Raw genomic sequence first — 25101 nt, forward strand, 5'->3', positions numbered from 1 at the left:
CGAAAAAGCAAGGTAAATATACATGAATACACAAATGTGTCAGTAGAGTATTATGCAAAAACCTCAGTTAAATATTTCAGTTGTGAGAAAAACACCACAAAACTGAAGACAATGCATAAACCTATTTAATTTAAAAACATCCACTGCCTCTCACTTAACAAACATCGCTAATTAATATAAACAATGACACCGACTTTCCAAATGTGAAGTTAAATTATACCTTACAATGCATAACAAGACATAAAAGCATATTAACAAAGACAGTAGAAATCCCTTTCCTGATTTGCAGTGAAAATAAATTCCTTACATTTATTACAGCCCACACTTCTCCCTTACTAGGCTTATTATAGATCATCAATGTGCAGTATTAGGAGGAATGACAACAGAATGAAGATGAAAAGTTTGCTCTTAAAGACCTGAAAACGGGCAGGAAATAAATGCCTATAATGCTTTACTTACTTATACCTCGGTCTTCATGGCTATCTTCATCTCTTTCATCACGCTCATTATCTAGGTTTGACATCCTCACTGACATTTCTGCAGACAATTAAGCATAATGCAGGTATTACTGGTTTATCAGGATTTAAAGCAATTTATCACAGCAATAGACCCAGCAAAATCTACCTAGTTACAGTCCCTATCAGAAGAATTACACAAAAATGATCTAGTTCATTTGTATATAATTTGCTTCATTATCTGGAGCTTAGCAGGATGCAAACAATTTTGGATCTTTCAGTTTCAAAGCTATTCTGTATTGCTAAAATGTATTAATTTTCAACTGCTTTACATTTCAAATGCTTTACATGGAGTGCACAGACAGGTCAGTGCTAAAACAAAAAGCTTTCTCCTGAAAATGTATCCCTAAATTTAAGTACTATAAAAACAGTGATATATTCTGGTTTGTAATATGCACAAAAAAATATTTTTTAGCTTTTAAGGTGAAAAATATCTATATAAAATGAGGGCAGCAGTTAAGTCAGTCTTAGCGGTAGTTGTGAAAAGCTGACTATTTCAAGCAATTACTTTAATTTATCTCTTTGCTCCATTCTAATAATCTGTTTATCATCTCATTAACTGGGAAGCAAAAAGCCACTTTAAAAAAAGGTCAGGCAGTAGTCTAGGCTTTAGTTAATTAAATCATTAGCACTGGGGTTTAATGCAGTTAAACTGTTTCCATCAGCATACTAATGCTTTACGTTTAAATGTGTGGGATGCACCCTTCCTGAAGGCATTTCTGAAATACACTGGTTAAAATACTTTAAAGGGTTCATATACTGTACACGTCACTAAAAATCTTCAACAGATTCGCTCACTTATCAACTAATATGGTTTGATTGGTTTCTCAACATCTACAATTTTAAACAATTTGTACTCATAAACATGTATCTGTCAATCACTGTCCTTTAAGGTCCAAAGTGCGATTCAAAATGTAACCTTGATATAACTGTCCATTTGACAGCTGAGCGACGATTACAGAAAACAAGCAAAAAAAAAAGTCCATCTAGATATGAGTACAGTTTGTTACTATGTTCTCACTTGTTTCCTTCATTGGGAATGGAAATGCAAGATGTATTATATTGATTGCCTGTGTGCTAGAGGTCACAAGGTCATATTGGACAACATGAATTAGTACTTTCAAGACGAGCAAGTGTCTAGCAGATCTGCTAGGTCTCTCCAAAGCACCAGCACTTGAAGAGCTGAGAGAGGCTGTAAAAATGGTTCCTTTAAGCCCATAATGAGCTGGTTGAGCTTGTTAAGAATAAAAACCTGTAGAGACACAGACCCCCCATGACCAGATTTGCCCACCCCCGGCCTTCATCCTCCAAATTAACAAACACATCTTCAGCCTCATAAATCATTTAGACTTGTCTCCCAAAACGCACAATTTTGACCATAATCAAACCTCATCAAATCATCTAGGAATGAATCCTGAAAAGTAAGAAAAGGTGTTGATATTATATGGATAAGTGTAAGTGAGCTGAGTAACTATTTTAAATAATATAATGCAATTATTAATGAGTACTCTAAATACCATTGAGTGGTCAGTCAACAAAATGTCTACAATGTGCATTTTGTAATTTACTGAAAACATGTTTTCTGAGATGATGAGCTTAGTAATATGAGAAAAAAAAACTATTCTTTTAAAATGAATGGCTGTTAATAGCATTAATAACTACAAATTTTCTAGAAGTTATTAATGTCCAAAGCCCAGCGAGGACAGGCCTGTCTTTATCTGTGCACCTTTTTAATTAGTAGTGAATAACTAGCATTTGTTGTTGACGGTGAGTAGCTCATGTTACATGTAGGCTAATTACTAGTGTCAGTGTCAACGTAATTCAATTCCTTCTCTCTGACCGGTTTTAAGTTGTTAATGTGAGATGGCACAAAGGTCCGTCAGTCATAGGTCTGGTCACCTTCACAAAAAAACATTACATGACGTAGTCTTGACTGTTTTTACTAATTTATACAATTTGGAATAAGTCTTGTGTTTGCATCTTCCCTTCACGTAAGCTATTTGTTTTGTCATTTTCAGATATTTCCTTCCAGTTTTTGTGTGGTGTGGACTTTCATCAGTCCTTCATGTCTCTCCTCTGTGTCCCTTCATAGTGACTGCAATACTATATAATACAGTTGCTTGCCTAAAAGTGGGTTTTAACTTTAATTGTGAAGCTAAGCACCATGTGCCTCCTACAATATTTAAAATAAAAATGAGGTGGTTTTCTAGAACCTTGCACTGGTCAAATCAAATGTGTAGCCTAGTTTGATTGTGTAACCATGTTTGTAAGCAGTATTTGCCTGGCGAGTGCTGGAAGATTCACTACTTACTTTACCTGGCTGACTAATGCATAAATACTAGAAAGACAGGTGAAATTAAAATAATTAGGAAGACTTGAGTATCTCGATTGACCCTTTCACTTCACTTTTGACTCCTCTGAAGAAATCACTGCAGGTTGAATAACTAGCAGTTTGTACCGCACATGCTATTTTTCCTAATTTATCCATAGTTTTGCTTTATTTCAGCCAACATGGAACTGCCAATTCAAAAGCCAGAGCATCAATAGAACAGAAGGGCTGAACATCCAAGCCTCCTCAAAATGTGCACCTACAGGACATCTGCTTTAGTAGGCCCTAGGCACTTTCACTCCGAAATGTGCAAAAAGAGGGGTAAATGCCAAGTGAATTACGTCAATTACTTTCAACTATTCTAATGCTAAACCTCATGATTGATGGAGCGAGTCGAGCAACCATCACTTCGATACTTCCAGTTTCTAGAACAGCCGCTAGATAGCGCATGATTATTAATTTGGAGCACTTAGAGTCGATCGCAAGCATGTTGTTTCAGCTAGTTTTTTGTAAGTCACCAGTGTTTCCCTGCCTTCGTAGGCCCTAAAAATTTCAGAGGACCCAGGCACTGTGCCTACGTTGCCTAATGGGAAATCTGGTACTGAGTATCAGCAGGAGTGCTGGGGAAGTACAATCGTACAATAGCAGAACATTATTGATTAAAAAAAAACATAAGCAATTCCAAATTTGGCAGTTACAAAATGAACACCATTTTGTAGCTGCCAAATTTGGAATTGCTTATGGTTATATTTTTTGTGCCTCAAAAGCAAAATCTCCTGTACCACAAGGGAAGAATGCTTTTTCAAAGTGCTCCACCTATTCAGTCAGTCAATCATCTGACAGACTGCGAGCTCTGCAGTGCTAAACTGATGTCAGGGCATGCCTGCAGTTGCCTGGGATGTCAGTGGAACTGCATGCTTCTGCCTGGAGGAATCCCAGACATAGCAGGCTACCGACGTTACCCCGGTTCTAACAAGTGACGTCGCTGTGAAGGGGGAGCCACCAAAATGATCAAACCAGTCTTATTCCAGTTTGAATCCAGTCTAATTTAGTGTGCATGCTGGATTGCTCTGCCTTACCTTGAGCTGCGAGAGGAGACATGTGCTGGTGACTCCGACGGTGAATTTGATGTCGGTAAGCGTACACTGCCAGCACCAGTACCATGATGCAGCCCATAATGCCTCCGGCTACTGGCCCAACCGGAGCACTCTTAATCATATTCAGCGGGGTCACCTCATCATCTGCATCAGAACCACAGTCATGCATTACACACATCTCCAAGAAAATTAAAGGCTAGATTTGCTGGAATCTAAGCTGAGTCATACAATGTCTGCAACAGCACATGGCTCTCTCCTGGATCTGACTGATCCCTACAATTGATGGTCATTTTTCTTTTATACTTCTTTTAGTACTATAAGTCTGCTGTAGTACTACTACTAGTCTCCCTTTATTGCTGCTAGTTTGTCTTTAATGGAGCATTATCAGTGCAATACAGTACCAGTTACATTAGTAATTTTTATTAAAGGGGTGCTGTGATCTGAATGGGATTTTCACCATAAGATGAAGAGCAATCTCTACAGAATTAATGAAGTACTTTGATTACATCATTTAAAAGAAAGTATACTTAAGCACCTTATCACAGTGGTGATGCATCTTTATCTGAAATTCTTTTTTTAAGGAGAATATAAATTATTATTGAGCCTGATAACAACCCCTTTCAAAAGCTTCACATCCACAAAGTGTTTCAAGTTTGGGTGTGTTAAAAAAAACTTTTAGAGGCTGCACTACCACCTCAATTGTGAGTCATGCAAAGCTGTTAAAACAAAAGCTTAAGTGGTTATGCTTTGTCTCATTCAGCTCTCTAAAACTAATAATGGAAACCATTGATCTAAACCTGTACAGAAACTGAAATTCCAAAAAAAGACAAACTTTTGCAATATTTATAGTTATAAACCTCAACTGAAACGGATTATGTGCAAAGCTGGAAAATGCTATTTTTCACTTTTTCTTTCCCTTGGACAAATTCTCACCTAAGTGTCCCATGCCATCAACATAAGGGCTCTTGGCACCCACAATGCCCCCAAAACATTCCTTCTGCAGGGCACAGTAGGGCTTGTCCAAGTGAGTCTTCCCGTCACTGTCCACCATACACCACTCACAATCCAGCACACCAAAGCAATCACTGCAAGAAGAGAATCTTTTTAAATGGGTACTAGATCTACAGTTTTCACATGGTGCATTAGACATGGGACATTTTCACACGAGAATAACAGAACTGAAACAAATGTTTTTTAATTAACTCAAAGTTGCGTCTCTTTCCTTTTCATCACTGAATAAACCTTTACCTGTTCCTTGGCAGCCTATGCATGCTGATGAAGCTACCTATTTGAATTTCTTGAACTATGTTGATTTTTACAGTACTCAGGTTAGGACCATGAAACATACACTAATTGATGTACATTTAAGACAAGCATAAAGAGATGCACATTCAGTTGCCATTTTTTAGTTAAGTCCCCTGGGGACCTCAATGAAACATCGCTCCATTTATGACAGTAGAACTATGTGATTGCCAAAAAAATACTGTACCTGCTAGTGTATCTCTGGCTGCATCTGGTGTTGATACATTGTGGGAGAGTGTCCTGTAGACTAGTGTCAATGACAGTGAGCGTTAGGGGTTCCTGGTGAACTTCACAGCTTGGATTCCTGTGTACAGATAAGGGATATTTCAGATGAAATCTTACAGAGAAACACAAGAAGCCTAATAAGGCACAACAATTTTTAAGCAAAATATATGACCAAGAAACGCCGTTATGAACATTTCTCATCTCAGACCACATTTAATGACCGGAAAAAGATGCTTGGCATTTTTAAATATTCAGACAAAATGCACAATGCTGTTCCTGACAACATAAACAGCCTTGCATCTCATAAATATGACAAAGAACTGTGAGAAATGAAAAGCAACAGCAATTATCCCACATACAATCCATGATTGACAATGTTTCACTCACAAAAGATCCACTGACAAGCTCTGTCAAAAGCCAGCTGAATAGTATATCATTTAAATCAGTCTTCTAAAATAAAAAAAAAACAGGGCCTTACCGGTTCTCTGCATTTGTGAGGTTGCCAGTACACTCATTCACCTCCAGGGGGCACTCACAGGGACACTCGCACTCATTCTGTTCCATCCTTGAGGGCCACACAGTTTAACAAAGTTAATGTTAACCTCCTGGTTTACACTTTTAAATCTGTCAATTCACTACTCCAGAAGGACAAAGAAACCAGCTTCAGTCTGTCTAAAATGTATCTAAATATCTTCTTTCCTACAGTAAAAGCTCAAAAGGTACATATAATACATATATCAATTACTCTGTGGTCTCATAAACTACAATTAAGTAAGCAGGAAAGCCCACAGTGGAAAACAATAGCCTCCTCTCTTACATTTTTCTCAGCAAAACATCCTTCTACCCAGTATGTAAATACCATAAAAATAAACTCAAAAGAATCTAGTGTTACTTTCTTTTTACCCAGGCAAACAATAATTCACCACCATTATCAGAAGTACCCCGGAGGAGAGAAACGTCAACCTCCTGACAGAAATACCCCCATACAAGCTGCTAACCTGTGGCAGTTGAGACAGAGCCTGTCCACGGTGCTACAGGCACAGAAGGCCAGAGAGTCACAGGTCTCATTCACAATCCCGGCGAAGGCATTAGTCCCAGGGATCCGGGTGAGGCGGTACTTTGAACAGTGGCTCCCATGCACCAGGTTTGTGAGATCACCCTGGGGGAAAACAAGCATCCCACTGAGTATTGGGAACATGACACTTATCTCTAAAACCAAAACCTTCAGCCTGAAACACAGGTTCTCCTCAGCTTCGCTGCTAGTACTGAAATACAATCCTCCCACATAGTTCCCCGTCTCTTTCATGGCAGCATTGTCAGGGGAAGCATGGCTCCTCTGAATGCCCAGAGGAAAAAAACTAAGCAGAAAACGACATCAGAAAAATCCTGTGTATGGGTCACCTAGAAAAAAAATCTCTACGATATCTTTCAAAAAAGAGTAAAGGGCATGAGGAAATGTTAACAAAAAAATAAAACTACATTAAAACTGCACTCCTGCTCGAAAGGAAAAATTCAGAGCATACAGTATATATACACACAGAGAAGGGTACCCCATTCTTTCACCTCCGAAGTTCAGCACCTGCATTCACGTGACTGACATTAAGAAGCCCCATTAAATAAGCACATCAGATGGAGAGGAGAAATGGCTTCACTAGCTGAATTAAAAAAGATCTTTAGGCTGGTCAGATCATGGAAACCCCGAGTGGAATACTAGCAACTAGTAACCAAACAAGTTTGAGGAATCAAAAAAATTTGTTACAAGTGCTAGAATTATGGTTGCCTTTTGCAACACAATGAGAAACAGACCTAGTTGTGAAATTGCAACTGTAATTATTTATCAGCCTTGTTTGCAAATCATTGCTTAACCACCTCTTCTTAGCAAATACTTTAATTCCAAAAAAGCAATACCCCATATCTTTCTACATATTGCCTACCTACAACTATTTTATTTTTCTAACAGGTTAGTTACGGTTGTACATTTTAATTAAGTAGTAATTTTAATTAAGTAATGATAAAGTCATTTTATCTTATTAGCTTTAATGGTATTGTGTAATTTGGTCGATTTCTTGTGTGCATGTTTCCAACAAAAAGGACATCTTCCCATCAATGGCTTTCTTGTTTGTGTATCATGGGAATCGGACGCTAGGTCAGGAGAGAAATGGATGTTTGATACTGCCCGCTATCAGTCTAGTCCAGATTCAGGGGGGAGTTCAAACACCACATTCATTACAGACTGGGCCCAGTTTGAAAACAGTGCTGCAGTTTCATTTTTGTCAGCTTGATGGGGCTATTACACTGAGGAAAAAAAAGGCTTGCCTTTTGAAAAAGAAAAGTGCTTCCTCATTTACAGCTTCTCTTGTCTTTCGGCACATCCACACAGCCACAAAAAAACAACAGCAACAGAACAATACACAGCCACACCAGTTTAATACGCGTGTTCTCACACTTACTACTATGCTGGTGTTGAATTTGTAGAAACGCTGCACTGTCCTGTCACTGAAGCTGTTGCACAGATTCTTCTTCACAAAATTGGGATGGTTGAGGATGTCATTCGCAACCAGGGGCTCCTGTGGTATTAAAATTAGAAATCCTCAAGAGGATGTTCACCTCTTTTACCAAGAGGTTCAAGCAGAGTGCAAAAAGTGCAGGTGAAAGCACTGCTAGACTACAGACCCCCTACCTTGTGGGTGATGTGTTGCTGTTCAGCAGGAGCATGGCCTTTTGGGTCAATAAGGGTGGGGTGTGCCACCAGGTATCCCCTGTCCTCCATGATGAAACACCTGAAACAGGGAAATCTCCTTTTGTGCTCAACAGCCAACTACTGTTTTTTATGATTCAAATGACACAAATTGCTTTATATTGTTTTAAATTTGGTACTAGCAAACCAACTTAAGTTTGTGAATTCAAATGGCAAATTTGTGAAAAGCAGAAGCAAACTGAAAGAATAAGGATTTTTCCTGAAGAATGAAGAATTTCTTTCTTTTAAGCTAGCAATCCATTATTTCCAATTTCCAATTCAGAGTTCACACTTCAGAGTACACAGTGGTCTGACAGCACATGCAGGACATTTGTACTGCTCATGGAACATTCCCTGTCCATTTGAAGTGTACTAAAGCACATTCCTTGCAGAAGGTGAATACCACACTCATAATTTAAGTGATAATGCATTGAGCAAGACAAACTATGATAAAGAACGCCTTTCTCTACTGCTAGTTTAAGAGAAAATAATGCAGAATATCTTTTATTTTACATTGGCTTGATAAATACAAAAGCACAATTGAGACAAGTCCATAACAAATCTTATCAAAGCCAAGATATACTTTTACTTTTGGTAAAAAGTATATGACAATTTTTGTTTCAATCGAACTGCTTCTGTGTCCCACACGAAGTGCTTGCCAAAGCATCTTCTAATAGGATGTTGCTGGAATGCAATTACAATCAGCTTACGCCTTTCTTCTTTCTCTTTTTCGAGCAGGTCACTATTGCACCGGCTTTCACACTGGGCAGAGAGCTGTAGGGGACAAACCTGTCATCCCGCAGGTTCATCCATGAAAAGGTTTTAAGGACATGGGAGAATTTTTAATTCGCTGTTCAAAATTTACCAAATAAGATTAGCCACATTGAAAAGTTTCAAACAGCCTCAGTGGGGAATCCCTAAGTAACCCTTTCAGGCGGAACAACAAATTCCTTCTCTTTTCTTGAAAGCCAGCGGCCTCCATTATCCTGGTATTTACCGAATTTTGTTGCCCTTATCCTGGTTGCAGATAGGTAGCAGGTCTAGGAGGACCTTATAGAAGTATCGGAGAGTAAAGTCGATGCCCATCACTGCCACTGCGTAACCAGGGGCCATCTGGGAGCTGATGGGGGACAAAGATAACAGCAAGTTAATCAATACAGAAGCTCCAAGCATATCCTGCTTCAACATATTTTTGCAAGGTATCCATAATGACCACCAGCAGGTCGTGAAACGTAGTCTTGATGCATTCTAGCATTTTAAATGCATGATGAAAAGTTATTCAAATATAACAGTAAAAAAGTTCTTGCTGTTTTATATAAAGCCCTCTAGTAACTGAGTTCACAGTGGTCTGGCAACACATGCAGAGCATTTCTATTGCTCATGGAATATCCACTGTCTATTCTCAGAAGGTGAATACCTTACTTACAGTTCAAATGATATTTCAGTGAGCAAGACAACACCTTTCTCTACTGCTCATTTACAAAAACGTAATGCAGAATACCTTTTATTTTACAGTGGCCTGATAAATACAAAAGCACCAATGAGCCAAGTCTTTAAAATAAATCTTTATCGAAGTCAAGATATACATTTACTACTGTGTTTAAAATGGCATAACTTCAAATCTGTTAAAGGTGAAGTGGTTCGCTAACTATGTTTAAAACAGTTGACAAAACACAAAAGGCTACTGAAACACCCTATCAAAATATTAAGAATGATAGCAGAGTTCTGCAAACACAATGTGTTGTTAGCAGTCTACAACACTTTGAGCTCAACCTCATTCATGTTAATGTGTAAAGTCGTGATACTCCAATATTTTAATTTGCAACACTTTTCCGAGTCAGATTTGTTTTTGTTACATTAAATTCTCAATCAGTATTCAAATGTCAAACTGTGACTGGTATCTCAAAGTATAACATCAAAGCCATTCAATGTAGAAAAAATATTCATAATATTTCTAAGGTTATATAAATTATTTAATACATTATATATAATTTTTCACAATTAATTGGAGATGTTAGGGGGAAAGTATTAATGCGCTCTGGTGTTAAAAATCAAAATATTTCAGCTGCCACTTTTTATGGCAATAGTTTTTAAGTCCTGATCAAATCAAGGAAAAAAACAACTCCACAATGTCCACATTTTAATCACTTATTTTTGCCTTGTTTTGTGATGCATTTGTGTTTTCAGCACATAGATCGCAAACTGTAGCTCTTGTGGCTCTATGGATAAGGATCTGCGTCTGTGGCTGGAAGGTTGCCAGTTCGTATCCCGCGGCCGGAAGATGGAAACCTACTCCGTTGAGCCCCATGAGCAAGGCCCTTAACCCCAACTGCTCCAGGGACGCTGTATAAATGGCTGACCCTGTGCTCTACCCACAAGCTTCTCTCCCTGTCTGTGTGTCTCATGGAGAGCAAGCTGGGGTATGCGACAAGACAAATCCCTAATACAAGAAATTGTATATGGCCAATAAAGTGATCTTACTGCCCTGTGACTAGATGATCCCATATCCACTGCTATGCAGTGCTTGTAACACAGCTGAAGGCACTAGCTGATTTTCCACTGCAAGCATTCCTGACACTACCTGGAGGTGTGAATGGTGTGACTGATTGTGACCACATATCCAGCCCCGCCTACATCCAGGTAGGGCCCAGTGAAAGTTATCAGGCCAGGATTGGCCACAGCATGCAGGTACCTGTGAAAACAGCAAGGTATATTATATATATATTATACGTTTCAAATAGTAATAGCTTTTCATTTGATACCGAAAATGATCAGACCATTACTATTACCAAAAATAAACCATGCGACACAAAATGAGTCCCAATGAATGCATGATTGTTTCTCTAAATTGATTTATTAAGAGTGTAAATGCTTTTGGTTTGCTGTTAAAACTGCTATCACACACACACACACACACACCATATAATGCTTTGTATATCAGAAAAATAGATTCTGTTGCCACTTTTGCTCTATTGTTTGTATTAACGGTCACTATAAACATATATATACACACACAGACACAGCTTCAGCCTTACTGCCTCCCAAAATAATAAGGCACACTATAATGAAGAGCTGCTTTGGAGTCTGGAAACGGCAGTGCTATGGGAGTTTGGAATCATTTCAAAGTGCACCCTAAAACTTACCATTGTCTTCTGGTGGGATCAAATGCTTTATCCATGAGAGAGCCGGGATAAATCCGCAGCACCCCATTGGGCGTTGCTATGTAACGACGCACAATGTAACAGTTCAGGCTACTCATTTCCATTTGTGTCATCCATTCATCGGTTACGTGACTGGTAGCCATTACTTCATTTCTGACAGAGGACTGGAAGACAATAAGAACACATAGCAGGGTTCCTTTAAGACTTGCATGAGAAGATACTAATCTGCAGCCTGGCTTTCTTTAAGTATTGGCAAAGAATGTATTAAGCTGCCAAAACTGCTTCTAAATGAGGACCTAGTTGTTGAGTCTTAAAACAAATGCTTCTTAAATGCATTTATTCGCTTAAAAACAGCGCAAATTAAAAATATCTGCTGTATTCCTTTGCCCTGACAGTTCAGGACTCAAGTGGGTCCTGTTAATGCTTGCTGTAGGAGACGCAAAACTTTGATTCATCAAAGCTGCAAATGTCAACTGAACTTTCTGAGGATTAATACCAACAGGTAGGGCGAATAGTGTTGTTGTTTTTTTAGAGAGACTACAGATTTCAAAGTAAATTAAACTACATTTGCAAAATCAAGTCCAAACAGCAGGAAGATAATTTTCTTTTCATCAAAAGCGCAATTTCTCTCTCCAAGAAGGGACTGAAAAAATACAGTTTATGTCATGTCACAGTGAACGGTTAGGTCAAGTGTTATTTTGAAAAAAGCAGTGGAAATGTCATGTCTCACAGGTGATGATACTAAAGGGATCCTCACAGGCAGTTTGGAAGATATCCAGAATTTTGGATATCAAGTGAATTTAACACTTTTTACTCAGATCTTCTTTTACCAATAGGAAGGCCTTCACTGTGCTCCCAAGTATTAGTTTTAATAGAAATAAGAGCATTGAGATTATGCTGGTGGAAGGGGATCAATACTGGTCGTACTTTCAGCCCTGGGTTGGCGATGAGACGGGTGTTGTCACTGAGGTAGGCAGTATAGTGCTCCACCATGCGCTTGGTCTCAGGCTGGCTCAGGTGTTCATATGGCGAAGAGAAGCTCCCAGCTGACAGCATCACTGTGGGACTTTCTGTTATGGGGGGGAGGACAAGAAAAAAAACATTCATGTAAGAACATAAAAGCTAGGATTTAAAATCCCACATTAATTCAAGGGAGCACTGTTCTTTAACTAGTAGAGTAAACCAGACACTTCATTTTAAGCTTTAGTGACATGTGACAAATGTCATCATGGTACTTTCAGATACCTACAGCGGGTCTTTTCTGGCGATTGAGAATGTTGCTGAAAGTGTACAAGTCTTAGACGTTTCCTCTAAGATATAATAAGATATAATAAAAAAAAACATTCGAATTTGCACACAATATACTGTAATATAAACTAATAGTGAGTATTTGCACCCTATTCCTTCAACACATTTCAATTTATTGAGGGACACTGTCTGATTTTATTATAATTGCTTGAGGTATGGTGTTCCATGCTTCTTCGAAGACCTTCCAAAGATCATCTCAGCTATTGCCATTCTTTTTTACTTTTGCTTTCTCCAAACTTTTAAGCCTATCATTCCATGTACAACAGGACTCCCTCCCCTTTCTTTTATAAATAAGTTCTAATTTTAACAGATGCTTTATATCACTTACTGGTCTTGCTGTAGGGACAACAAGGTGGATTACAATTTATATAGTCAATATAACATCAATGGAACTGAACCTCCTCCAAGCTTTAGTGTTTCCTCTCAAGAAATGTTGTTTGAAATGACTGTTCACCATTTCACAAATACTGACATTGATGTAACTGAAACTTAATAACTTTCTCTGTACCTGATTATGCTTCAGATATCACACTTAGGCTGAACTGAGCAATATTACTCAGCTCTTTTCCTTCTTTGTGCAGAAGGGTGATATTCTACTGAGGTTTTAGCCAGTATTAAGCTAAATAATTCTATTTGAGCTGTTTTCTTTGTGGTAAAAAGGAACCTTTTAACTTCATAGCTACTACTTGAACCCTACATTTTGGCTGCTTGTGTATAGTTTACCTTCAGCTGTTCTGACCATGTTTTCTTTTAAATTCTGATAGATATGAATTAAAAATAGTTAAATGGCAAGCTTAGTTTAATCTCACTCATGAACACATGCATTGCAGGGCATCTGCTAAGCAAATAAAGAGAAAACAACATATACCTTCAGACTTCTGCACAACCGTGAACATTTAGTATGCCACCCATTTCCTGGAACTATTCACCTATTTAAGCAGAGTTCATGTCAAAAACCATAAGCAGTCACTGGGTGCCCACTTTCATGTCATTCCACATATATAGAGACACGATTAATACTAAAAAAACTGCAGAGTCAGTGTTTTGTCAGATTAAGTCACAGCATGACAAAGCCACAGGATGCAGGGTTCTGTTGTAATTCTTCATAAAATGGGCTCGATTATCCTGAGAAACAAACATGGCAGCAGGAGTCATGCTGTGATGCTTGGTCCGGCCCATACCAACTGTTGCCAGCTGCTTGAAATGAAGGCAGGAGCTGGGCTGCCCCAGCAGGTCTAGACGGTGGTACAGCAGCTTGCTGCTGGGCACAGTGTTGAGGTTCTTCAGCTGTTTCACAGGGATCTCCGGCTGCACGTACACAATGCACAGGATGAAGGATGTGTCCTGGACCTAGAAAAGAGGACACACTTTGTAAGACAGGCAAAGCCAGAGGCAGCCTTTGGATCAATAAGTCACCACTAATACCCAGATAAGAAATATAAGGCAAAAGACATAAGAATGTTATATAATCAGACTATGGATCTTTCTAAAAATAGAGTCTTGTCCACCCAGGGACATTCTTTATTTCTGAACCTGTTATGTCATTTTGGATTCTAAACGCATCAAAGGTCACATTCAGTCTTCTAAACAGATTGTATTCATTTATTGATTACAAAAGCACAACAGTAAATAGTGTGAACACTTTTCAAGTCTTTTCTACACTGACTAAGCAGTGTAGCCTTTTCAGGGAATTTGGGTCTTCCTGTTGAACCTATTGCATTATCTGTGACTTAAACATTCATGTTTCTGAGAAATCCAGACTGGAAAGCAGAGCCAGGACAGTTGGTAAAGACAAAAAAGTGGGAAAAAAAACACAGAATCCTAACAAAGGCAATGGCTAGTATTTTTTTTGCTGACACGTGTAATCATAAGAGAAATAAGATAAGATTCTAATTCTTAGTGTGGTTAATGAGTTAAACCCCCAATTAAAATACTATTTTAAGTACCCAGCGCAACACAAGAAGAAAAATACCAATTCTAAATATCAAGAGAGCAGAATATCCTTCTAAAAATGCATTCTATTCATGAAAATCACAAAGCACTCCATTAATTTAAGGAAAAACATTGCAAAACCAGAATTCCTAAGCATTGTTATAATATGCACTGGTAGCATACCAATTTCCAGGCATAGCTCACGTTGTAAGCATCTCTGTTGGTGTCACGGAGTCTGTTCATGTGCCATGACAGTGAGGAATTAATTGGCACTTCGATGATCTGGCTGCCAAGAGGGAGGCTAAAAAGAAAACAACAAAAACTTTTAATACTCATCTCCACAGATTCACGGGGCAGCATAGAGATGTAGTTAAGACTCTGAGTCATTACCAGAGAATGATGGGTTCAAAAACCCACTGCAGACAGCTGTAATAGATATAGCTTGCAACAGTATCTTTGACCAAACCACTATACCTGAATAGATGTCATATCTTGTGTAAAAAGGCTACTGGCATTGCTGAACTAAACTAGCCCACCCTGAGAGGAGTGTTGAACTCTCAGTATGCTAAACAGGACAGAAACTAGGACAGGTTCCAATGCCAATGAACCAGTAGGCTTCTGGTATATACCGAGAGTTCTTCAAAAGCAAGACCTCTTACAAAAGAAAGCACAGTATGACTCCAGCTGATTTATGTGTTCAAAAGCCCCCTTCACCCTTAGTTATCAGCTCATTCCATCTCAGGCTGCCTGAGGTACTGTGCCCCTTTGGATCGGAGCTCATGAGCTAATCGCAAGATGGGGCTGTAAATCTATGTCTTTCATTTTCCTTACTGTATAAACATCTGCACATCTGCAGTAAGCTGAACACAGCACAAATAATATTACCTCGATTGGCACGGGACACAGTTGCAGCTTGATGGGATTATGATTATCTCTGCCTACCTGAGAATGTTCTGCCGTACCAGCTCGAAGCCAGGAATATTCTCATAGTGGATGATGTCAGTGTGGAGAGGGGGTTCAGTCATCAAGTAAGGTCTTGTGAGTGATGGGTGCATGAGAGTATAGCCTGGAAAAAACAGCAAAGAGCAGTCAGGGTGGTCCTGTCTGTAGGGGAGTCTGGCAAGCTGCTAATGTTCCTGAAGTGGCCTGTGAAGCTCCTGTCCTCCTCTATATTGCTGCTTCTACAGCACAAAAGAAGGCCTGTCTGGAATAGTGCCAGATCTGCACCCTGTGAAGGACAGTGACTGAAATACACAGCAGCAGTTTTTAAATATATCCTAAAAACAGAGGCCTCTCTTTAAAAGAAAGCACTTATTTTAATAAGGTAATTTGCTTAAAAATTACCTTCTTCAAATTCACAGCAGCAGAAAACAGATGTGCCCCTCATTATCTTGTTTTGGCTTTTTCATAAGGTATTGCGATTTTTTTTTTCTTGAAAGGAGAGGGGGTGGTCTAGTTTTTAATAAAACCTACAACGAAGTTTAAAGCCATTTTAGCTAAAAAAAAACCCAGCACATTTCTTTAATGTGTACCCAGAGATTATGAAACCTCTCGGGTTTTTAAATCTTTAACAGTGAGGAAAACAAGTTGGAAAATATAACATTTTAAAAGTCACATTGCTTCAGAGTATTGTAAGTTTTGACTTAGCCTCTGTGCCAATACTTTTTAGTGACATGAAACATGGTATATTATTGCAGTGTCCTGCTAATTATTTTAACCCTGTTGAGCTGTGAAAACCTGATGTAGGTTCTGGTGCTCAGATATTTTGTTATGGAAAAGATTTTCCTCCAGTTTGTTCTTTCAGGTTTGTGGATTCCTATTTAGTCAAGCTAGACAAGCCTCTCAGATCACACTTCTTAAACGCAACCTATTCATTAGCACCCAGCAACAGAATAATAAAGTCTCCAGTTACAGTCCACAATACCAAGGCTTTGCTCTATTCGAAAAACCAACCTTTGTTGTCTATGAGAAAGGTGTAAGATGCCATCGAGTCCTGGTAGTAGGTTACATCTTCCAGTATGTAGGCCAGATTTACATCAACTCCCACAATTCCCAGTAGCAAGTTGCCAAAGTAGCATGGTCGGCTTACTGTCATAATGAAGCCTGAAGCGAGAAAGAAAAACACATGAATCAAACTTTCCAGAACTCCCAGTCACAAAAAAGTCCCCCAAGACCCTCTTTTATAAAAGCCGGGTAAGTTTTTCTTCCATTTCTAAGCAACACACACCGTCTCCCATCTGGTCTGCATATGGAAGGCTGAAGACAGCCATGTCGATCATCCGGTTGGGCAGGTTGATGTAGAAGCGGCCCACAGTGGTCTCCAGGTTGCTCAGCTGGTTCAGGACCATCATGCTGCCCTTGACGACAGGGAGATCAGTGCGGTCTGGAACACCATACTTCACCGAGTTCTGCTCCGCGAGGTCTCGCAGAAAAGCCAGCTCCTTTAGTCCTGTCACACCCTCTACAGAAAAAAAAGCAAATGGTAGGAACTAATAAAATTATCTGTCTCAAGGCGAATCCAATACAGACACTTAAGTTTTACATAAACAGCTACCCTTGTTCTGACTTTTACATGAAAGGCATACCTTGTAATAGTAACCAGATATGGCCATATATTACCAAAGCTTATAGCTTTTCTGTTACTTTTGGAACTCCCTCCTGTCTTAAGTCTAGGAAACATTTTAAAAACCATGCTTTTAAACATTTTCAGCATATTTTAATTTTATTAAAGTGTTTTAAATTTCAGATGAACTGCCCACAGGTTATTTGCAAGTCACGCATTCCTTTCAGCTGTTTAGAATGGACAGAGGAATAAACACTTGAAACGGGATGCAAATTCATTCTGATCATTTAAACTTCAGCTTTTTCAAGGGTAACGCTCTTATAACAAGGGCCTCCACATCCTTTAATAAATTAAACAGACAGCTTTGATGCGGCTGCTCTTTTTTCTGGTCCAGTGTTCCTCATCCTAATTTCATATTGAAAAGTAATTTATTTGAACAGATGACAAAGAGGTATCATGCAGAGATTAGGCCAGGATATAAGTGGGCTGAATGCAACACAACAGAGGTACAAAAAAAGGAACTTGGAACAAATAATACAGACAAAATTAAAAAAATCAAAGTACCAGATAGGAGCTGTAGGGAGTACCAAGTTCTAACTTCAAAAATCATCATGCAATCTCAGTTTTTAGTTTTAAATAAGTTCATATGTTTTTTTGCACTTATTATACTTCAGTCTCTTCATAAATGATTTGCAATATCAAAATAATTTCCAACTAATACAATGTGTCACACAGATAAGTACTATTAAGTGGACCTGACCGTCTGTTTTCATTATCGATTTCACCTTAACTGCTGTTCCGATATCTTGAAGGAAACACTAGGAATACCACAGCACAAAGATATATGAGATCAACCAGATTGTTTAACTCATGATCAGAACTTTATTATGCAAACCTTGTGCCTTGGTGTAAATTAAACTGGACAAACGCCCCAAATCATCACTTAATGGCAACACCTTACCATTCATGAGAGCATAGGTCAGGATCATGACAGAATTGTTGAGATAGCCGTTCTCCTCCTTCACTACACTGAGGGTGGCCTTTTTTTCATCCTCGGAGGAATCTCTGGATGTTGTTCCTGATGAGAGGTAGATTATCACCATATCTGTGTCTGCAGAGAAGAAAAACACTTTAGCCCACGACCGCCTTAGCATGTCCACACAAATGTGGCTAAATACAGGGGCCACATGAACTGGTGTGCTGCACTCATGTGTTGTTTAATTCATAGGGATAATCACTGCAGAAAAGCCAATCTCGGTGTCACCTGTGGGCACATACACTAATCTGACAAGGTTCTATATTTTCATGTTGTCCATGTTAAGAATAGGACTGGAGATGAAACCTTGAAGTACAAATTGAAGTACTTCTCTTTTTTACCATAATTCTTTTTTGACACGATTGTTAGTTGCGCTTTTAGTTTTTAATCCATCAGACAATTTCACATTTAATGGCAATTATCAAGTCACTTTGCCTTCACTGCACTTACCAGTAAAGTAAAAAGTATTCTTTGCACTGAGTTGAGGATGATGCTTTAAAAACTATAATGCTTTTAAAAAAACTGTGCTTGTTATTACTATTCCCTATACATATCTACATTCTGTTTAAAAACATAAATCTGGCTGAATTTTTAAAAACCGAAAATAACCCTATGGGACTGGTGATCAGTATTATCTGTAACTCTGCTTGAAGGAGTGTTTTTCTGAGGAACGGAATTGGCTATTTTAAATGGGTATAATTAAAAATGTACACTGAAAATAAAGAACCTTAACTATAATATTCACAAAGATTCAGTCGGGTAACATCTTACTTGTTTGTTGCCTGGTTACATTGCAAGTGTTCCTGATCAGCTGAAAAGCCTTCTTGAAACCCATGGCATGCTGGGTAGAACTGTCTGAGGCCTTGATGTTGTTCACAAATGAGGCCATTTTTCTCTTGGTCTCACTGGTGGCCGGAGAAAGAAATGTCTTGTAGCACTGGTCAAGAGAACATGCCCGTACAGTGTCTGCCACCGTTAGTACAGAGATCTAGAAATAAAAGTACACAAAACAGATGCATAATGAATTTTTAAATGCTTATTAAGCTATTCTTAATTAATAACCTTCAGTAAAGAAACCAATCAAATATTCAGTGCAACTCATGACCATTGAGCTGGTGTTCTTAAATTCACTGTAAAAAGAAGACATGATTTCACTGGTGTAGTGTCTTGAAAAGGAACAGGGTTGAGTCCTAGTGGTGTATTAGTGACTACTTAGCAAACTCCCAAAGGTTTTGGAAAGAGAAATTAAACTTATAAAAACGAATAGTCATGCAAAACAGGTTGTGTTTAGTTTCTGCTCATAAGACCCATTTTTATTATGTTTAAAGATAATGAAAAGGTTCAGTTGAGCCAAAACAGAGCATAATTTTCACTGTACACATCTGTGGAGTGGGTTAGGAGTGGGTTATTTTACAGGTGTTTGAATATCATATCTACTGAATATTTGTACTGTAAACCACAATCATTCAGAGAATAGGTAGTTACACTTAACAATTAGGTTCAGAATAAACTGTTGGCATGATAGCCACACATTCAAGGAGAATGATTTATTACAGGACAATCACTCATGCCATGCAGAAAAAGGACAACAAATACAAGTGATGACAAGAGAAACAACACTCTCAGATGTTTAAAAAAACCTAACATAGTAATTCTGCCAAAAAACTGAAAGAATAAAAATTCACCTTGTCATGCTCGTCGATGGAGTTTAAAATGATTAGTGCAGCATCTTTAGCAATTTGAAGTTGAGTGTCTGTGACTGAAGCCCCATGATCAATAATGACAACGATGTGTTTGGACTGTGGGCGCACGGCTGACACATATACAGGCCTGAAAGAAAAGAAAGAAGCAACACATGTAGGTTAAATATGCCCCGTAAATAAAAGAAATTATGCACACAAAGCCATTTAATTTTTTTCCTGCCCACTACAAGTTGGTCAAGGACATTCCATTGCCATTTCATCTGAGGCGGTCTGTTTAATCGATTCACAGTTGCAAAATTTACCAATCCACGATTAATATCAGATCTTCCTCTTACAGCAGCTGTGTGACACTCTGGGACTGTGCCAAACACATTTAGTTAACTGTCCTTTTTTGTAGTGTTTGCAGATGGATCTACATGTATATTATTTCGATTTATTTTTATTTAGTTGCAATATTCCCATTTTGTGAATCATTATAGCACATTTAGAATATTCTAAATGCATGCATTTCGCCACACATGCAGTATGAAAACAGATATAATTCTTGCTCTAGAGCCTACGTTGGGACTTTTACACACCTTCACATGTATGCATATGCTTCAACAGCATCCTCAGCTAAAAAGCACTGCTTGCTAAAGAATAAACAGTGTCTTACTGTATAGTCAGATTTCATTGTAACATTGACCTAGAGTGGAAGCATGTTTCTCTCTGTAACACTTGAACATCTACAGCTGATCATTTCCTTTTTTAAATCTTCAACAGAAAAGGGCAGAATTGTAAAGAGGCCACACTGAACCACACAGAAGACAAAAGTCTCAAGAAGGATTTTCCTCCCTGTCTGCCTTCCTGTCCAGAGCCTATAATCACTGGTGTCGCCGATGAGAAAAGGAGGGCGTTTTTATTTAAGACTTTTGCACAGCACAGAAATGATTCCTTAGAAATAGCTCAATGACATGGGAGGGCAACATTTAAGCACTCCAAATCACCAGTCTGAGCTTCACTAATAAGTAATGCAAGTTCAAACATTTTAAAATAAAAAAAAAACAGATTAAAATAAAAAGAGGCCTTTTGTCTTTATAGTACAGCCAAGGTTTTGCAAAATACATGATGCTGTACAACCATTACTTTCACAGTTTTATTTGTCCTACAGGAAATGGAGGGGATGTCATTAGAATACAACACAGCACATGTTTCAGCACATTCTGAAGAAATATGCCAGCTACATTTCCCATGCTTCTGTACACAAACCCTAAAAGTGTTGCATGTTAAAAATCTTAAGGAGGTGACAGAAAACAAACTGCATACCTGCTGCGATGCTCATAGGTACCCTTGCAGTGGAACTTGTGGGCAGGAAACACAGTGAAAATGCCTTCTTCTGAGCTAAAGTACTGCCACTTAATCCCTGGGTTGGATTTGAGGTTGTCAGCCAGAACTGAAAGACAAAATAGTACAGATGAATAGGATGCTCTTTGTTGAAAAGGACATACTTTGTTTACAGGAACAGTAAATCAAAACTCAGCTTCACCCATTGCTAAAATAAATACTGAGATTCAGTCTGAAGCAAGTTCATCTTTGTTGTTTTTAAAATATATTGCACTTGAACACTATGACATCACAATTTGGAGGAACCTGGCACAGTCAAAGACTAGGGTTCTGATCAAGCAAACTATTCAAAACAGCAGGCAAATTAAACCAACAAGTTCTACCAGAACAAGCAGCAAAGCAATAGACTCCCTAATCACAAAAATGATGGATACTATGAATACGGATTAACATGATATCCTGAATATCAAAAGAAAAACATTTAAAGCAGACTAGAAGCTGCTGTAAAAAATAAGGCATTCAGTTTAGTGTCCAGTAAAAGTTCTGGCTGTTTTATATGCAGCACATATAAGTGTTCTTGACCACCCAAATTTAAAAACTAAAAATGTTTTTGAAACAGAAATGAAATGTTCCAGTATGTAAGGCTTAATTAAAAGTACAAAGCAGTTTGTGTTGTGCCTATGCACATTTGCACAGTGTAATGTAAGCTGTAGAATAGTTTGCCCTTTGGAACCTCGAGCTTTATAGGTTTAAAATTGTCCAACTCATAAAATGCACCTCCATATATTAAAAGACACTATTATCCACTGTAAATATAAGAGCTTGAACACAATCGGAGGACAGCCGAGTTCAAGTGGATCTGTAATCCTGCAGAAGCAGTGGGAGCAGCTGGAGTTTGTTAGGAAAGGAATGGCTAACAGCTGGAAGATTCAGAGGTATGTGGTGCTTGAGACCAACTTAACGGGACTTAAAACTGCATTGAAAAGTCAGACAGCACTCAGACAATCCATGGCAGCTCTTCCTATGCATATCATTTTCCATTTGAAAGGCTTTATTTAGTCTCTGGGGTGTCTTGAAAGGGCTGCTGTTTGATTAAAACAGAAAAGCTTTTTAAAAATTAATTACAAATTTTCCTTTCAACAGTACATTGCAAATGTGTATAATGTCAGACCTAGCACATATTATGCTCTGTAGATGCACAGATGTGTTTGAAAAGCATGCATCTGAATATTAGATGGCACGTTTTTCATCCTTAAGATGGAGTCAAAGTAGTTTTGCTGCTGCAAAGCACAAAGGAGAGATTATGGACAAATGGCTCAGATGACCCAGAAACAAAGTCAAACAAACAACTCCAACATAAAGCCAAGAAAAACAAACAAGGTTTATCTTTTCAGGGACTCACTGCTAGGATAAGATCACAATTCCCAAAATGCACACTTCCTTAATTCACAGCAGAGTGAAAGAACAACAACCACAGCATTAAGACAGATACAGCACTAGAATGTATCCTTTTTTCAACTGTGAATAATTCAGCCCTGAAGTCCTGCCTCAGTCTGTGTTAACAAGTTCAAATTATCAGCTTTTTACAAACAACTGCACGCAGAGCTCACTGAACTCTTACGCACAGCATAATGTCCGGCTCCTCACACCACTGAGATTTTAAAAGAAAACGTTTTCTGTAAAGACATCTACATAGACCTGTGCCATATAACAGAAAACCTAACAGATGTAGCTCATCTGTAAAATGCAGAGTCACAACTCTTATCCAAAGAGAATTTTACGTGGATGAACAGGAAAGCAAAGCAATGGAAAAGTAAAACAGAAAAGCAATGGGAAAAAAATCTCTCAACTCTTCTGTGAATCAGGCAAAATTTCATCATAGATACAAAGAGTGTAGAATTTGACCACAAATATAAAAACCAGTCTAAATCAGACATTTTCATCCATTGCATAACTAGCATATTAATATTTAAGTCCAAATGCCTGGGTACTACTGTTCTACTGATAAACTGTTAAGATGAATGAATTCCTCTCAAGATGAATTATATTTACTTTGCCAGTAATCACATTACTTACAAATATGGGCAAAAGTCATTCTGTTAACACCAGGAGACTCTTGCTCATGCCACACAGAGAAAGCAAAACTGAAAATCCTATTATGTGCATACGAAGAAAGATTTTCGGGTGTTGATCAGGAAGAGAGGAAAAAAACACATTCTCTGGCCCTAAATACAAGACCTATAGCAACACTGAAGAATTTAAGACTAAACTGTAGAGACTAAAGCTGGCAGATTTGTCTTCAACCTCCATTCATTGTTTTCTTTCCTGTTTTGCCCTCTTGTCAGCTGCACTTTGTCTTTCACCATTATGAGTTAGTTCCTCACTTGGGCCTTCATGACAAATTATATACAATAGCCAAGTGCCTGGAGCAGAGCAGATCTTAAGGAAATAAACAGAGAGAATGGGCCAGTCTGTGTAAAGTTTATGTTACAACTCAGCAATTGAGAAAGATAACTGAGGAAAATGGGAGGAATGAGGCTTCCAGTTCTAATGTGGGCCTCTTGGTTACACCAGAAGAGGGATGTCAAGGCAAGAATATTAAGCATCTATTCTGCTGAATATCACTTATTGTTTAAACAAGGCAAAAGTTGACCTCCGTTAGAAATTATAGGAAAGGTAGGGGGTGTTTTATTTTTAACTTTTTCTAGAAAAAAAAATACTTGGTGGCAAAATGAAGAAGACAAATGTCTCACAGTTTTTAACCCTTTCCATCTGGGAGAAGAGTCAATTTCCGCCTGGTAAGATGTAATATCTCTGGAAGCGCATACAGTAGAAGCCTGGTTTATGGCTTAAAGTTAAACTTTGCAATTTACAGTGCATAGGTAGTGGTTCCTGAATACATTATAAAAAAATGCACACTGAAAGACAGAGAACATCTGAATGTCTAAAGGAAGGAAATCAAATCAAATATCAAAGATCTTTACATTGTTTTTACTACAAAACAAAAAATGGCTTAGAATGCACAATAAGTTCACAATTGCAAAACTAAAGGGGACAATGTTTTATTACACATTTAGCAGCATTGGCCTACCTCTTTTTAATAATATCGAAGCCTTTATTGAAAAATAACTCATTTTAAAGGAATAACCAGTCCTGCAAAGCGTGTTGTCACGATGTTGTCGCACATGTAGTCACGTCTGCTACACAGCCTGTACTGTGGTGGTGGGGAGCTTGGGACACAACAAGACAGGGCCCTCACCTGAGTTGAGGTCCCGTCCGGGGTTGAATGCTCGGCTGTTCACTGTGGTAGAAAGCCTGTCACAGCTGATGGTTTTGGAGACATTCGTGTTGAAATTCCCATCAAAACTGAAAACAAAAAAAGCATTATTTGAACATGGCACTTCTTATTACCTGTCCCAAAAACAATTAAGCATTAGTACAAGAAATTGTCAGAAGGCTTGAAGTTGGCATAGTTAAACCGTGGGGGGGAAGCTGGCAAACTTTTTTTGAAAATTAAAACATTAGTAAATATGTAGATTGTCATTTTTTTTTAGATTTCCAAGATAAATGTTTGACAGGTTACATTTGTTTCTTCTCTTGGGTCTCGGGAGGTCTGCTTTTTAACAACATATTTGTGGTCAGACCTTGCATTCTGTTTGTGTAATGTACAACAGAGAACAGTGCCCTCTGTGGGTGATGTACAGCCCTCATTCCAATATTGTTCTGGGACTTTGCAGCATCTGGTTGCATTTACAAACCTCATGATTAATTACATCACAAATTTACGAGGAAAAGAATCTTTGAATAATGCAGTTACTGAGTAGAAGCACTTTTGAATTAGAAATCTTGATGAAAATACCTTTAAAGTGC

General features: G+C 38.3%; 1 protein-coding gene across 1 annotated transcript in view; it reads right to left on the reverse strand.

Annotated features, from left to right (window-relative positions):
• Positions 1-25101, reverse strand: part of cachd1 (cache domain containing 1) — a 73734-nt gene that overhangs the window by 5224 nt on the left and 43409 nt on the right. Inside the window, exons 4-25 of the mRNA XM_088598583.1 lie at positions 24491-24597; positions 21214-21340; positions 19891-20035; positions 18977-19193; positions 18131-18280; positions 16834-17067; positions 16560-16709; positions 15549-15672; positions 14790-14907; positions 13856-14024; positions 12294-12436; positions 11349-11530; positions 10787-10897; positions 9203-9325; positions 8149-8248; positions 7919-8035; positions 6467-6627; positions 5947-6033; positions 5431-5547; positions 4875-5026; positions 3924-4085; positions 460-537 (exon numbers count right to left, since the gene is read on the reverse strand). Coding sequence (XP_088454709.1) covers positions 460-537; positions 3924-4085; positions 4875-5026; positions 5431-5547; positions 5947-6033; positions 6467-6627; positions 7919-8035; positions 8149-8248; positions 9203-9325; positions 10787-10897; positions 11349-11530; positions 12294-12436; positions 13856-14024; positions 14790-14907; positions 15549-15672; positions 16560-16709; positions 16834-17067; positions 18131-18280; positions 18977-19193; positions 19891-20035; positions 21214-21340; positions 24491-24597 — 3074 coding nt within the window. The remainder of the gene's footprint in view (positions 1-459; positions 538-3923; positions 4086-4874; positions 5027-5430; positions 5548-5946; positions 6034-6466; positions 6628-7918; positions 8036-8148; positions 8249-9202; positions 9326-10786; positions 10898-11348; positions 11531-12293; positions 12437-13855; positions 14025-14789; positions 14908-15548; positions 15673-16559; positions 16710-16833; positions 17068-18130; positions 18281-18976; positions 19194-19890; positions 20036-21213; positions 21341-24490; positions 24598-25101) is intronic.

The sequence above is a fragment of the Lepisosteus platostomus genome, chromosome 11 (assembly GCF_059453375.1).
Source record: "Lepisosteus platostomus isolate fLepPlt1 chromosome 11, fLepPlt1.hap1, whole genome shotgun sequence".
NCBI lineage: Eukaryota > Metazoa > Chordata > Actinopteri > Semionotiformes > Lepisosteidae > Lepisosteus > Lepisosteus platostomus.